We start from the raw sequence: 15,253 nt of genomic DNA on the forward strand, positions 1-15,253 counted from the left end.
TGTTTATTTTTATAAAATATAGTTCAAAGTTTTTTTGTTAACTTTTAAACACTTAAGATATGTAAGTAGTCATACCCTGAAATTTCCTGTACAGGTTAAGTATAATTGATGTGAGTTATGACTTTTTCCTCCAAGTTAAAGTTAAGTACATAATTTTGTTGACGAGATTCTGACTGACGTGTTCTCTGCCCCCTTCACACTTCCCTTCATTTTCTAGTTTAATTTGAACATGAACATTTTGTATTGTTTTACATCCCCGTAAAAACACCCCGTTTCTTTACAATATTAAATTATTATCATTTCATGGACATGGGTTGAAAAGAAAACATTCACCCAGGCCGATATTCATCAATAATTTTCATTTAAATCGTACGTCCACGCGGCACTGCACGGACCTCTGACAGTGTAACGTGTGCGTGTTCGCCCAGGAGCGGTGTTCAGCCACCGCGCCATCCAGGCTCAGGTGTGCGGCCTGGTCGAAGCCTGGCGCATGTCGGCCGGCGACTGCGTGCTCCATGTCTCGCCGCTGCATCGCCTGAGCGGCGTCGTCAACGAGCTGCTCTGTCCTCTGTCAGTTGGAGCGACGTAAGGCATGCCGCATGGGTTCATGGCAAAACAAACCCGACGCCTCTTACTACATCTTCCTTGAATCCGTCTAATGTTTGGTTTGATGAAAATATTTTTAAACCTCAGAAATAATTAATTTACTTATACCAAGTATAAATAGGGAAAAATATGGGACAGTATGGGAAACTGGTAGTAATAAATACGCGAGACAAGTGGTGTCAGCGAACTGAGCGGCGTGAGTGTGTCTACGTTTTGGTACATATGAGTTTTAAGCGCGTGAGACTAGTTACAAGAATGGAATCTAGCGGCGTGGAGTAGAAAATAACTAGAAAACAATGCAGTATTTCAAAACAATATGTTTGTGATATTTTTATTTACATCTATTAAATATAATATATATACTTTTAAAAAATAATTTTAGTATGTAAATGCTTCCATTATCAATTCTTTTTACTTGGATATTTTAGTAGAGCCTTTCCTTAATTTAGCGTTTACAAAGTGTTCACGCTGTGCTCCAATTCGCCGAGAGAACACTCTCTCGCTAACTGGACTTACTTGACGTCACTGACTGGCCTATCTTGTAGTCCCAACTCGAAGGATAAAAGGCCGAAACGGCTCACTCGCTGCACACTTTCACCCATTTTTTTGGCAGCCATCCTAGTAACGAAGCGTAAATAAAATTTTTAGGTTACAAAAACGTTCATATCTTCGAGGAAATAATAGTGTGTAAATAATGACTTTTTATTAATTGTACGGATTACTATAGTAACGTGAAATAAGGTACTGACAGCCTGAAATGGCATTTATCTATAAAATTTTAATTAAAGTAATATACAATATAATTTCTAAGAAATGATTTTACAAAGAAATTCAATAGTGGATATAAAAGGCATTAATAAACTGAAAATTGATAGCAAATATGTTGTTTTTACCCATCCAGTTTGCAGAGGGTACAGCCAAGGGTGGACTTACCAGTTCGCTCAAGAGTGAGCCAGAGTGTGCCTGAGGGGGAGAGCGAACGGAGACCGTGTCCGAATTCAAGTACACGGTTGCGTACTTGTGATCTCGCATACTTCACTTCCCTTTGTGGTGCATGTGCGGGTACAATGTTTGGCCTCTTCAAACTGTATTAGTCAGCCAAAACAGGATATTGACGTATTTAAACAAACAATTGTCATCTCAATAACAATATTAACCTGAGATTAGTTATTTTGTACACTCCATTACTAAAACACGATTTTATGGCAGCTTACTATGTCATTCTACCTTTGTTTGGTATTATTTGTGTTTATCACAGTAAAAATTAAAGTAAATAATTTTATGAGTGTTTAAATAACTTGAATATATTATCAAGTATAACCTGCAAATCGTTCTTCAAAATTGCTACGTTTCTTTATCTGGAAGTACGCGAGAAGTACACAGATTTGTTTATTGCATTACTGCATACTTCACTTCCAGTTTGAACAACGCTTTCCGGGAACAAATACATATGAGTATATACTTCAGCGGAATTCGGACACGACCTGAAATTGAGGACCCTTTTTAAACCGCTTTATAAACCGCTCCATATTTATTAAAAGTGTCTGATTACGAATAGCATACAAGAGTCATTGCACCTGTCTATTGAAGTTTAGTCCCATGTTTTTGTCTGTAACATGTACGTTTTGAACAGTGAAAAGGCTAAAACGTGTGTTTTCACGGGCTTTATTTTTTAGATATGGAAAATTCTACACACAATACTGTAAGTGTTATAGAGACGTGCAGGAATCCTTTACCTTTAATGTTAACGATAGGATCACCGCTAAGTCTCACAGAGGTGCGTTACCGACGCAAAGACTGCTCGCCAGTTCGGTGCCTGGCGCGTAGAGGCGAGGATGCGTGTGATGCGCGATCCAGTGCCGCCCTTAGCGCCCCCCCGCGCTTTTACTGTTCGTGCGTCCGGACAGGCAAACTGCCTCAGATTTTTGTATAAGAAACAGCCAAGGCATGCTGCACAGTGCTCGACAAAACTGTTTTCTATCAACCATAACATTTTAGTTTATGGACTAGATGTTGTGGAGTTTATTTATTTGTGTGTTTATTTTTGTGCCAGTTTCATGTTTTTTTTTCTCACTTTATTTATATGTATATATTGTATGTATGTATACATCCAAAAACAAATTTCGTAAATTTTTTTTTGTTTTCATTTAAAAGAAACTGGCATGTGTTTTACCTTTCCAGGTGTGTGATGCTACCGAAATTTGACCCTGCAGAAGTTTGGTCTCAGTTGCTGTACAACAAAACCATAAATGTCCTGATTGCTACGCCCAATGTTTACGTAACTCTTATAGAAGAATTTGAAAAATCTCTTGCAGATAAAAAGGGAAAAATCAGAGATCTTTTGTCTGGAAAGATAAGGTAAGAGCAAATAAATGCATGTACACATTAAGTGACCAATGATTAAATTCGTACAAAATATTCATTGACTATACACTTACTTTATTCATAACTAGTTTAAAACATTTTAATCACATCAATTTTTGAATTTTCGACGATGGGTTTGCTTTTTGGCCAAATAATGCCAATATTCTCAGAGGTTGATTCAGCTGTTTGCTATCGTGTCAACAACCCTTGTCAAAAAATGTCAAAATGGAAAGACCTATAACTGTAGGTAGATAACATTTTAATCATTTATTTTCATGAATCAAAATTGTTTTATTTAAACGGTCTTAGATATATGGTCACAAAATTTTTACTCGAAAATTGTTGTGATTTGAGTCCTTGTCAGTTAAAGACATCGGATGGTTGTAAATCCACTTGTATGGCGTAGAATTAACACATCAGTCAGTGAGAATTGTATCGTATTTACAAGCAAAACTATTTTTCCATACTTATTCAAATAGTTTTTAGAGTTCATAACAGCTAACAAAAATCTAAGGAAAGTTGTTTATTGTGATTCTATAACCAATACACGCAGTTAACTGTTTAAACGATATTCACCACGAGTCAAGAGACGGTTGCTTTCTCCGAATGGTATGGATAAGTCGACACCGATGCAGCCATAACCAAAGGATCCTTTTTATTTTAAGGCTCCATTCAACGATAATCTAGCCGTGAAGGGATATCTCAAGGCTTTTGACGCTAATACGTCCTGGTGCATCAACAAGGAAATGCATTCCGGTAGTCATTTATTTTTGTTTTCAAATCTTGCACAGTGATATCGTATCCAAACAATAAAGTGTGTACATAGCAGTTGGCTGGCTAAGCAACGGACTATGTGAATTCATTAATGAGCTAGAGCGCCACGAACCCCTTAAAGGCACAAATGATGCATGAAAGTACGTAAGCGACTCGTCATATTACGAGCGGCAGCATTAGCTACTCTGTAAGAATCCCTCAAATAATTGGAAGGTCAACAAAAATGGTTGAAATCCTTCAGGCTAAAGTAGATAGGAGTTACAGTACACTCCCGATTATCCGCGAAATTAAGTGGCAGGGCCACCGCGGATGGTGAAAATCGCGGATAATCCGGAAAGAGCAGAAAATGGGAAACAAAAATGGAAACATTAATTTCAACTTAAAAACATAAACATTTATGAACAGTAAAAGTTACAATTAAAGTACAAATTTTTAAATGATGCTAAAATTTTTGTATTTTACTGAGTAATTAACATACAATACATTTCAGTAATGTAAACATAAAAGTGTTCAACCATACGACTAGAAACAAAATGCGACAGAGACAAAAATAGCAACGCATGCCAGCTTACTGAGTGAGTTCCGAGAAGGCCTGTGGCGTTTTACTGTATACTGCACACAATACACTCGTCAGTAGAGTTCAAATTTGCTCACTTGTAATAAAATACAGATTTACGTATGTGCTGTATTTTTTCGTAGCATGCGCGGATAATAGGGAGTTTACTGTACTCGGCAACAGCCGGATCAAAAGCGCTGCGGCCTGTTAATTGTTCGTCAGGCTGATGGCGAGTGGGTTCGGCGCCCTGCCGCAGTGCGCGTGGCAGCGCTGGCAGGAGATAACGGGGCACGCAGTGCTCCAGAGCTACGGCAGGACGGAGACCGGCACTGTGATGTCCGGCTCTCTCGCCGGCCAGAGGCGGCTAGGTGCGTACAGCTAGCCCTCTCTCTCTCTCTCACCCCTTTCTTCTGTCTTTCCTCTCTCTTTATTCTATCTTCTCCCTCTCTTTTCTATCTCTTCTCTCTCCAAGACGAAGTGCGCGCGCACCATGGACAGATGTTTAACGTGAAGTAATGCGCGAGCGCTGAAACATCTAGACTGGTTGATCAGTTCCAGGTTCTCCTTTAGTCACCGATCAACGTCGCTATGTGGATGCGCGGTAGCCATCGTGTCCAAAGTTTAGGTAAATCTTTGTGAATCTGGTGTACATAAAATTGTATAGTAAGAAGTATATGCTAATTAGTTTGTTTATTTATTTATTTGTCTATCTTTTTTTTACTTGGCGAATTTAAGGCGTGCCTTAGTTCCTGGTTCCTGCTATACCCACGAACCAAAGTCGTCCAGACAGGACCGCATTTGGCGGTATTAACATGTATATAGTCTCTTCCGTGAACATCGGGAGACGTATCAAGCGTTTAAGTATGCCAAATAAATATTTGTGATAGGAAAAACTAACCTGTAATATATTTTTTGAACTTCGATAGTCGTAAAGAAAAATAACCGCATCATTCAAAATACGTTTTTATACTGGGATTAAAACATTGATAGCCCAATATTCTCCAAAAAATTTATTGTGTCTAGCTGTGTGGTTAAATAGTGATGTCGAATCACAAGGTCCTGGTAAACATTTTTTATACAAATTATTATCGCATTTTAATGTAAAAGTTTATTACAATTTTATTAAATATTAGTTATTTGTTTAAGTAATTGTTAAAATAACTTTTAATGCATAGCTCGGTCCGTTCGTTGACAGTATATTTCTGTTACTGTGTAAAGACCGTGCAATGCCGGGTACTTCAGCTTATGCATGTATGTGTGTATGTATGTGTATACGTATATTAACTTTATATCCATTGCACTGCAAAATATTTGTACCACGTTAATTTAATCAAAATGTGTAAATTCAAACGCGCGTATTTAAGTACACGCACCCATTTTTATTTGTATAGTCTTGCAAATAATTATTTAATAAAATTTTATAACTGTTACCTAAAATATAAATCCAAATGGTAGAATTTTAATTGATTCCGATTGCGACTTATAAGTATTTACGAGTTCCAAAGAGATTAAATTTCTTTATATACGTACACATATATTAGAGTACATTGACAACGAATGTCTCGGTTGCCATGTTGCAGTGTGTTAGGCCTGAATGATGTGGGTTGTGAGTCAAATGAGCCAAAATTAAAGTGGTTTCAAAGAAGTATGTTTTGGTATGCCCTGCGCCAGGCCTGCCTGGTGCCGACAGCCATCTTGGATTTTTGATGTCGTGGGGGCGATCTTGGACTCAAAAATTCCTCTTAAATCCTCAAAAATGACTCAAAATGACTCCAAATTCCCGTTTTGAGGGAAACAATTCTCGTTTTCTTCCACAAAAATTCAAAAATTAGGAATTAAAAACACCTCAAAAATCTTTTGCCTTAAAAAGAACACGTAATCCTAAAAGCGGCTTAAAAGTCGTAAGAGCTAGCGCTCTAAGCCGCTGACGTCAACTAGGAGTATGACGTAACCGTTGCAATTTCCGCTACGGCCACCATTTTATTTATTATCCGATTTTAATGAAAAAAAAATGAATTTATAAAAAAATCAAATAAAAAAATTTAATAAAAAATAGTTAAAAAAACATACACCTACGCGACATGGTGCTCGGAGTCCTGGGTTTGAACCCGACGAGGACAAAAAAATGGCGAACGATCCTTCCTCCACGGAAGCCGCTGGCAGACTGACCCTCCACCACTTTGTTCATAGCATATATCATCAGTTATTAAGACGTAATGTCCGCCATCTTGAAAATCCGTAAATTTAATGCTAGAAATTCGGGGAAAATTTTAAAAATTATAAAAAATATTTATTAATGATATTTTAATAAAAAATCTTTAAAAAACCGATGCAATATTTGTTATGGTCGCCAACTTAAAAACAGTAATTTTTATGCTAGAAATTTGGAAAATTTTTCTTAAATTATCATAACATTTAATAATCACATTTTAATAAAATACTATTAAAAACACACTTACGCCTTGAAGACCTTGGTTCAAACCCGGTAAGAGCAAAAAATGTCATTAGATTCTTCTTCCATTGAAGCCACCTGCCGACTGACTCACCAATACCTCATCAGCTGGTATGTAGTCATTTCCGCTATCTTGTTTTCGTCTGCTGGAGGCCACCATCTTGTTTTCTGCTCCTAGAGTGCGCTGATGCCATGTTAGACGCCATGTTAGACGCTAGAGTGCATCAATAATTTATTATTACTGTGGCACCCATCATCTTGAAATATACACGCCATCTTGGAATTTTGTAATTATTAAGCTAGAAATTCGGGAAAAACTCTAAAATTCACCGAAAAAAATCACACATTAATTTACATATTAAATCGATACTTGGTTCGATCTATAGACGAAGCTAAAAATAAATTTAATTAAAAACCACCAGAAAAGTGTCAGGTTCGAAAAATAACACACCGTAAGTTCTTTTACAAACATTATATTTATTACATCATTTTTATTCTACTACAGAAACACTTGCGAAAGCCAGCAATCTTAAAAAAAATTAACCCTGCATAGGCGTGAAATGACTAATTCTTAGCTCCAACCGGTTTATACTAGACAGAGACCAACCAGAACCTTTACAGACATAGTCCTCCTCTTCTTGACAGAGCTTCTGGATACCATGTTTAACAGTTTGCTTCACATCTTCAGAACTGTAAATTACTGCAGCCGATGTCTTGAATGCACATTTCTTCACTTTGTCATCGAACGGATATCGCTTTCCAAGATCGCCCCCGAGACGTCACAAATCCAAGATGGCTGTCGGCACCAGGCACCACAGTTTGAAGCCTGGCGCAGGACATACCAAAACATATTACTTTTCAAATTTTTTATAAATATAATTTGTATTTTATTGAAGTCCTTACATGAATACGATTTTATCTATAGTACTAGTGAAATTTAAAAAAAAAATGTTTACCTGTCTACCTACTCACATGCCGAATTAGGCAGGTCAGTGCATAGTCACTAAAGAGTTGAACTAAAGAATACTTATATGCCGGCAAAATACATGCTAAATAATGCGGCCTTTTGCAATGATAATCGGACTTTGCCAATAAAATATATAATTAAGAGTTTTATTTATTGAATTATATCATCATTTTTTGCTTAATTGCAACAATCTGGATGGCTGTCCACAAAACTGATCTCAGTTTGATTGTTCTACTGTTTACTCACCTACTGGAGCTCGACTCGACAATGACTCTGTCCACTGTCCATCTCTTACTGCGCACCTAGGTCCTATTGCTTCGCACTACTCACTCGTTCGCCGCATCAGACGCTCCGATCTTCACACACGAAGCCCGTCGCTCGTCGCACGATATCGCTCGCTAAGGAACTCACTCTTTCTCTTCTCTTTACTCTTTATCGCTCCGAGGATTCGCCGATGTCGCTACCAGAATCTCTCTCGCCGCAGGTCGGCCACGCCTTATATACCTGCCAGCTCGTCCCATGGATAGGTCTCGTAGCCCTCCAAATCGTCACGTGATCACAGTCCCCCGAGTTAACACTCGAAGCTGCGAGAACAATGGCGTCCTAGCAAAGCCACTCCACGCGACAGTGCTTTCAGAACCCGCAGTTAGGTACCCCGTAGTCTGCATGACAGAGGCCAGCTAATGGGGGTCCATAAGGAAGGGGAAGGGACGTGCGTTACTTGTGTTGCGCCCAATCCAGGAGGCGGGGTTGCCCCTCACACTGTTAAAACTTTTCACCTTTAATTTACGAAGAACGCTGGTTACAAATCGTCCGGGGATCTTCGTAAATTTACGTACACAGAGTTCACTTAACATTGAACATAAATCCAAAAGATTAATTTGGTATATTAATAAAACATTCAAATACTGCTTAAGTCTACAGAATCAACTCTCTTTTTTTTTTGTTCACGTGTGTGTTTTTACCTTTGTTAAGAACGAAAAATTCAACTCGGAAGTCGAAATACATTGTAGTTTCTACGAACATTCAGTTACTTGAAATAACGAAAAACTCTTCGTTTATTCGAGTTAAATTCTTCGTTAAAAAGTCTGAAAATGTACTGTAATTTGTGACAGTGTAGATAAGCGCACCCAACTCGCCGCCTCGTAACACTGCTGTCAGGCTAATAACGACCTAACAGATTATTCCGACCTTGCGGCCGACATACTCACGTTCCCCTCCCACATATTCTCCCTATTAGGGTAAGGTGGGAGTAACTTCCAGTTCTCTTAAATTTGACATTCCAGAGTTTTTAAAGTAACAAAACTGTAAGGGATCGCTTCCTGTTGTTGATTTGGAGGGTATAAGAGCTTTGGTGCCGACCAGCGACTGGGGCCACCAACCCAGAAAAATCGCCACCTCAGCCCCTTTACCACACTCAGTTAACCAGACAGTTGGCTGTGTCCTGAGCCCTAAGACTTTTCAGCAATGCTGGCGCCTTCCCCTATCTCCCACATCACGCTGGGACCCCTCAAAACACCCAGTGAACCCGTGGTCCGGTGGAGGCCTATCCAACCTCTGTTAGCTATCCAGGCTAGTACCGGAGCTGTGTCGTCGCTCACCACGTCGACTCCGCATCAGGCTAGGGAACCCTTGGAGCCTGCTCCAAGCGATCGGAGCACCACTACCATGTACGAGTCCTACCCAATCAGAATCCAGGGCCTTGGAGGAAACCTCAGCGAGACACCATTCAAACTTAATGGATCCTTCCCGTACTACTACCAACTTGGCGTTGATTCGGTAGACCGTTAGCCAGCAGCTAACCGACCGCCACTCTACAGAGTTACTCCTCGTCTCCTCGGATGACCCTCCGACCTGCCGTACCTCGGCCCGGCAGATTTACAGCCGATTAAGGCCCGGACGTGCCTGAACTCATCCGGCGGCGATCGCAGGAAGCCCTGGCTAGAACTGACAACCACGGTGCGTGCGCTGGAGGGCCTCGGGGTTGCCTCGGTACCTTCCCCGACCACTGAACAAGGAGAACGTATCACACCTAGTCGAGCGGTTTCAGATCTTTTTTAAGCCCGTGCACCCGAACACAGAGGCGCCTTTCATGGACCATCCATTATCATAGGCCTGATCCATTCACTATGGGGCCCTTCGTGGCCGAGACGCCGGGGCTCGGCAGTCGAACCCCCTAGAAAGGTTTCAATCGCATCTGCTGTTGCCCGCAGATTCAGCCCATCCACCATTTCTGGTCCCATACATGCAATTGAGGGTGCACTGCGGCAGGGTTACGTCCGGCATTGTCCTCTTCAGTTAAGGCGATGCTATGACCAGAGGTTGAGGCTACCCATCCCAACATGATCACCACGGTTCTCCCCCAACAGCGGTGCCCACGTGGAGGCAAAGGATTGCCACTTGGTGCGGAGAGGCTATATATTCGCATCCTTGCACCCATTACATGCACCTGTTGGATCATGTCTCGGATACTGGAGCCGGCAACAGCTCCGACACCTCCAGGGACAATCACCTTCCCCGCAGGGTCAGGCCCACTCCCGCCGCTAATGACCTAACAGTGCCACTGTCTGTCTGACTGTGTGTCTGCTGGACCCCGTCATCACGGGCTGTGTGGTGACCGCGACAGGGTGCGTGGGCACCCCGCTGCCTGGCGTGGAGGTGAAGCTCGTGGGAAGCGACGGCTGCACTCTGCTCCACGGCAACAGCGAAGAGACGCGGGTGCTGAGTGGGCACCCCTGCCGCGGTGTCCTGCAGGTGCGGGGACCCGGCCTCTTCACGAACTACAGCAACCAGCCGGCCGCTGGCAGCAACTCAGCAGACGGCTGGTTCAGCACAGGTTAGTGCGCATTTTCTTCAGTTCAACTACCGTAGTGAGTAAACAACGATTGAAATTTTTTTCTGATTTGTTGGGAATTTCAGCAACAGATAATAGTGTGAAAGGTTATGTGAAACGTTTTATGCTATGTTAGTTACATATCCAAAATTAATATTAATTTTATGTGGAATTTAATACTTAAAGCTGTGTTATAATGTAACTGCTGGATCAAAATTACTTTCAGAATGTTTGTTCCTGTATAAACTGTTTATTGTACTTCAATTATTTTTTTCTGAATTTCTGTAAATGTTCATTGTTAATCTAATTTACCATACAAGATTTTTTCTCCAGATTATTAAAAATGGTTATAACATAAAACAATTTATATTATTTAAAAGGTAAAAATTGACAATGAATTACTTAAATAACCATAAATAAGAATTAAATTGTATTTGGTTGATTATATGGAGACCACTGGATCAATATTCAGAAAAGTAGACCGGTTAACACCAGCATAAAATGAGCTCGGTTTTAAATGCCATCTCGAGTTTATATGAGTTTTTTTCCTTCAAATTTAGTACAAATTTTGCTAGAAAACTCATTTTTCTTCCAGCCTAGACGAAAATTAGTTAAAGTGAACCAACCTTTTTCTGTAAGAAAAAAGGTTAAGCATAGTTGTCAATAGATATTGTGCAGTTTAAATTCCATTTATCTTCGTTAAATTACCAGGACAATTCATTCTTTGATGACAGACCAGGCCGCTACTACTCTCATGTCTGGTAGTGGTTACATGCAGAATAATATGTTGTCTGACTAATTGAAAGTAATTTAAATGCAGTTTACATTGCTATGTGAATGTTATGGCTGATTTTAGGTGATGTTGTTCAGTACCAGAATGGAATGTATAAAGTTTTGGAAGTGACGGACGTGAATGAAGAAGAAACAGCATGTGGCAAATGAGTGATAGAAGATTTTTTTTCTTTCGGTTGAGGAGAATGCATTTTAGATTAATACTGTGAGGTCAGTAGCCAATGTTGCTTGAAGATCATTCACCACGTTTTTTTTTTTTTTTTTTTTAATTGTTTGAAAATGTTATCCATCTTTATTGTATGTCTGTATTTGCAGATACTTTCTTCTCGCCAACCTAGGTAACAGCTGCCAGAAGCATAGCAAGGATTAGATTCGCGGCCAGTGCCAGAATTTTAAAAGTATCCACCAGAACTGATTGGAGTTAAGCTAGAGTGCAAGTCTTTCACTCGTGTTACACGATACTATTATTTATAATTGATGTAATTGTGAACAATATTTCAGAAGACCACAAGCGAATCTCATTAGAATGTTGACAGGATAATTGTGTGACAAACAGTAAAAATCTTTTATTATCTTTTAACTATATTTCCAGAATGATGAAAGTAGTCAAATCATTGTTTTACACTGTATGAGGTTCCATAAAAGTTTATTGTTTTTATTTGTTTAGCAGTGATACAATCTTATACATATTATACCACTAAGAAATTAACATAAAAATAATTTTATTGTTTACAGTATTATTATGAGTGGGGAAAACGGGTTTATAAGGATAATCAATTAATTTTTATAGAGTTTTATTTACTACCTACTAATATTTACAATACTAATTAAATCACCTAATTCAATTTATTTTCAAAAATCACTCGCACTTCATTAATCACTAAATGCCTGTCCAGTCCACAGTTCACACTCCTCTCTGTAGCTTGACTCAATAGTAGTTCGCCCCTTACCACGCCCACACACAGTCACGCGCCGAACATGCATCTCACTCTCTCGCCTGTTGGAACTCCCGCGGAGTCCGGCGTCGCCGCTTTTATATCCGCTGGCCGTCTTTCTCAAATGGACGGGAGCGGTTGAGACACGTCGCATCATCCAGGGCCAACCCGACGCTCGAAACATCCAGAACTGTGGCCATTAATCACGCCACTCCACGCGGCGGCCCCAGGAAGCCCGCAGAATTCCCAGGCCATTAAGGGATAGATGAGAGCGGCGAGAAGGAGTGAGCGGGGGCAAGGGGGGATGTCGGGCCTCGTAGTCCCAAATGGTATGCGAGTGTGACTTCAGAGGCCATGCGGGGGGAGGGAGGGTACCGCCAGCCCGCCCAGGTGCCTGGCGGGCGTCGCAGCCTTACCTCCCCCATTCGTAACAGTATGTACAGAAATATAGATCATAGTAAAGTGATTCATAATTAAAATTTTTAAATTATATTTTTTCATATGCAATACTTCACTTTTAAATAGCAACTCACACGCACAGGAGAAAACACTCGACACAAATTCCTCCTCCCAATGACATCCAACACTTAGTTCCCCTAAACACAGTTTACAATCCACCCCTTTTTAGTGTCTATATATACACTTATGTACATAGTATACATACATATGCATACAAAGAACCAGATTCCAAATTGGTTATCTCCTTCCTTCTTGACAAACATTCCACCATCCTCCCTCAATAACATCTTCCTCGCCAAGCTTTCCCACCATACACCTCTTCATAATTTCTGTTTGGATTTTTTTTTTCTCCACCTTCCTTGCCCATGGAAAATCATTTTATCACTTTAGTTTTTAATTTGTCAGATCAAAACCACATAGTTCTCATATCTACCTTATTGGTCTCCTTGCTCAAGTTGTTAGCTGGCATAATTTTTGTGAAATTCTTGTTCAGTATGTACCTAAAGCCCAGTGGTGACAAAAGTTTAAATCTAACTACTGAGACGGCAATCTGTTGTTGGATTTTTGTATAGAAAACAATCTTATACGTAATTACGTGTTTAAGAAAAACAATTGTAAATAACTTTTATATTTTAGACCAGAAAAATTGGCAAACCTTGAAAACAACATCCAGTGCTAAATACTAAGACATTAAATTTAGCAACACACAATTTTCGTAGAAAATAAGGTACTTGGAACTTGGCTGAATAACAAAAGCCACGTGGTAGGCTACATAAGTGAGCTCACGAGCAAGAGAGAGACAATTTCTAGACTTAAACGCACAAACGTCTTAAGAGCCATTCAAACAACAAGCAAGAGAGTTCAGTGTAAAACATAAAAAAAAAGTGCAGCTCTCCCTCTTTCGGTAAACACAATAGCATAAGAAAAATTACAGAAATTTACATGCTAAAATTAAAGGAATATAAGGTGCATCAAATCCCAATTTAAATTCCTATTCACTGAAGTACATGTGTGGTGCGGTAAACTACAGAATCTTTAGATTTCCATGTTTTTATTGTAAAAAAAAAATATGTTTAGCTTAAATATGTTTTAAAGTGAACTCCTTCAGGATGTATGACTTATTTTTGCATTAAAAAATTAAAGTATAAATTGTGTATAGTTATATAAACATGAATAAAATTGGTAATTTTGTTCTTATACAGGCTGCGGCGCGGAAACTTGCTGATTTGTATTTCGCGTTAAGAGGTGATATGTGGTTGGGAAAGGGTGGGAAGGGTCTCGTTCGAAAGGGCAGTCCATGACGTGTTGTCACCCGCCTAGTTAGTCAGTTGCTGCCATGCGTTGGACCAATGAGCAGCGCGCGTTTTCCGTCGAGGTTAACTTTTCTAATGGCCGTTCCATTATCGCCACTCAACGAGTGTTCCGTATTAGGTTCAATATTCGTCCTGTAGGTCCAGTTCGTGGTCGGCAATCGATTTTTACATGGGTGGACACATTTTGGGGCGAGTGGAAGTGTGATGAAAAGTGGGACAGGAGGTCCGCGGACTGTCACTACCCCCGAAAACATTGAGAGAGTATGGCAGTCATTTTTGCGCTCTCCACAGCGTTCAGCACGTAAACTCGCCGCTGCTCTGGGGATTTCGGATCGCAGTGTGAGATGAATTATTCATAATGAACTGAACTTTCATCCCTACAAAATGGTTATGACACAAGTGCTTAGTGAACGCGATTTTATTGCTCGCCGAAATGCATGTGAAGTGCTCCGAGAAAACTTGCCTCATGACACACTCGTGTTCTTCAGTGATGAGGTTCACTTTCACATTTCGGGCAGTGTCAACAAGCAAAACATGCGTTATTGGAGTGATAACAATCCACGTGAACTTCATCAGTGGCCACTTCACTGTGAACGAGTAACTTTGTGGTGTGCAGTGTCAAGAGTGTGAATAATTGGTCCTTATTTTTTTCAGGAGAATGAACGCACAGTCACGGTGATTGCGGGTCGTTACACACAAATGATTGAAGGATTTTGTCTGCCTGCACTCGCAGAAATTAATGTTGGGGATGCCTGATTTCAACAGGATGGTGCCACGGCACACACCGCGCGATGTTCAATGGATCTTTTGAATCAACATTTCGCAGAGCGCCTTATCTCATTGAGAGGCGACCTTGTTTGGCCCGCCCGTTCCCCCGATTTGGCTCCGTGTGACTTTTTTATGGGGTTATCTGGAATCAATTGTTTACAATGACCATCCAAGGACTCTACCTCATCTTAAAAACAACATACGCCAAGCTATCGCCAAAATACCCGTCGATATGCTTGAAAGAGTTGCACAGAACTTCAGAAATCGGGTAACTCAATGCATTGACAATAGGGGCCATCATTTGATGGATTTCATCTTTAAAACTGTATAATGGAAAAATTTCAGGTGATATATTACAAGAAAAATTAAATTATAACGATATCTCTACTACTTTATTTTTTATTGGCCTTTCAAATCAGCAATTTTCCGCGCCG

The 15,253-nt window shown here is 40.1% G+C and overlaps 1 protein-coding gene across 1 annotated transcript; it reads left to right on the forward strand.

Annotated features, from left to right (window-relative positions):
• The first annotated feature begins 476 nt into the window (after window positions 1–476).
• LOC134530224 (malonate--CoA ligase ACSF3, mitochondrial-like) lies at window positions 477–11,921 on the forward strand. Its single transcript, XM_063364902.1, has 6 exons — window positions 477–585; window positions 2,788–2,964; window positions 4,523–4,668; window positions 10,346–10,555; window positions 11,409–11,554; window positions 11,660–11,921. Exons 1-5 carry the CDS (start codon window positions 491–493, stop codon window positions 11,492–11,494), a joined length of 714 nt encoding a protein of 237 aa, XP_063220972.1. The 5' UTR covers window positions 477–490; the 3' UTR covers window positions 11,495–11,554; window positions 11,660–11,921.
• The last annotated feature ends 3,332 nt before the right edge of the window (window positions 11,922–15,253 follow it).

This window comes from Bacillus rossius, chromosome 1, assembly GCF_032445375.1.
Source record: "Bacillus rossius redtenbacheri isolate Brsri chromosome 1, Brsri_v3, whole genome shotgun sequence".
Classification (NCBI taxonomy): Eukaryota; Metazoa; Arthropoda; class Insecta; order Phasmatodea; family Bacillidae; genus Bacillus; species Bacillus rossius.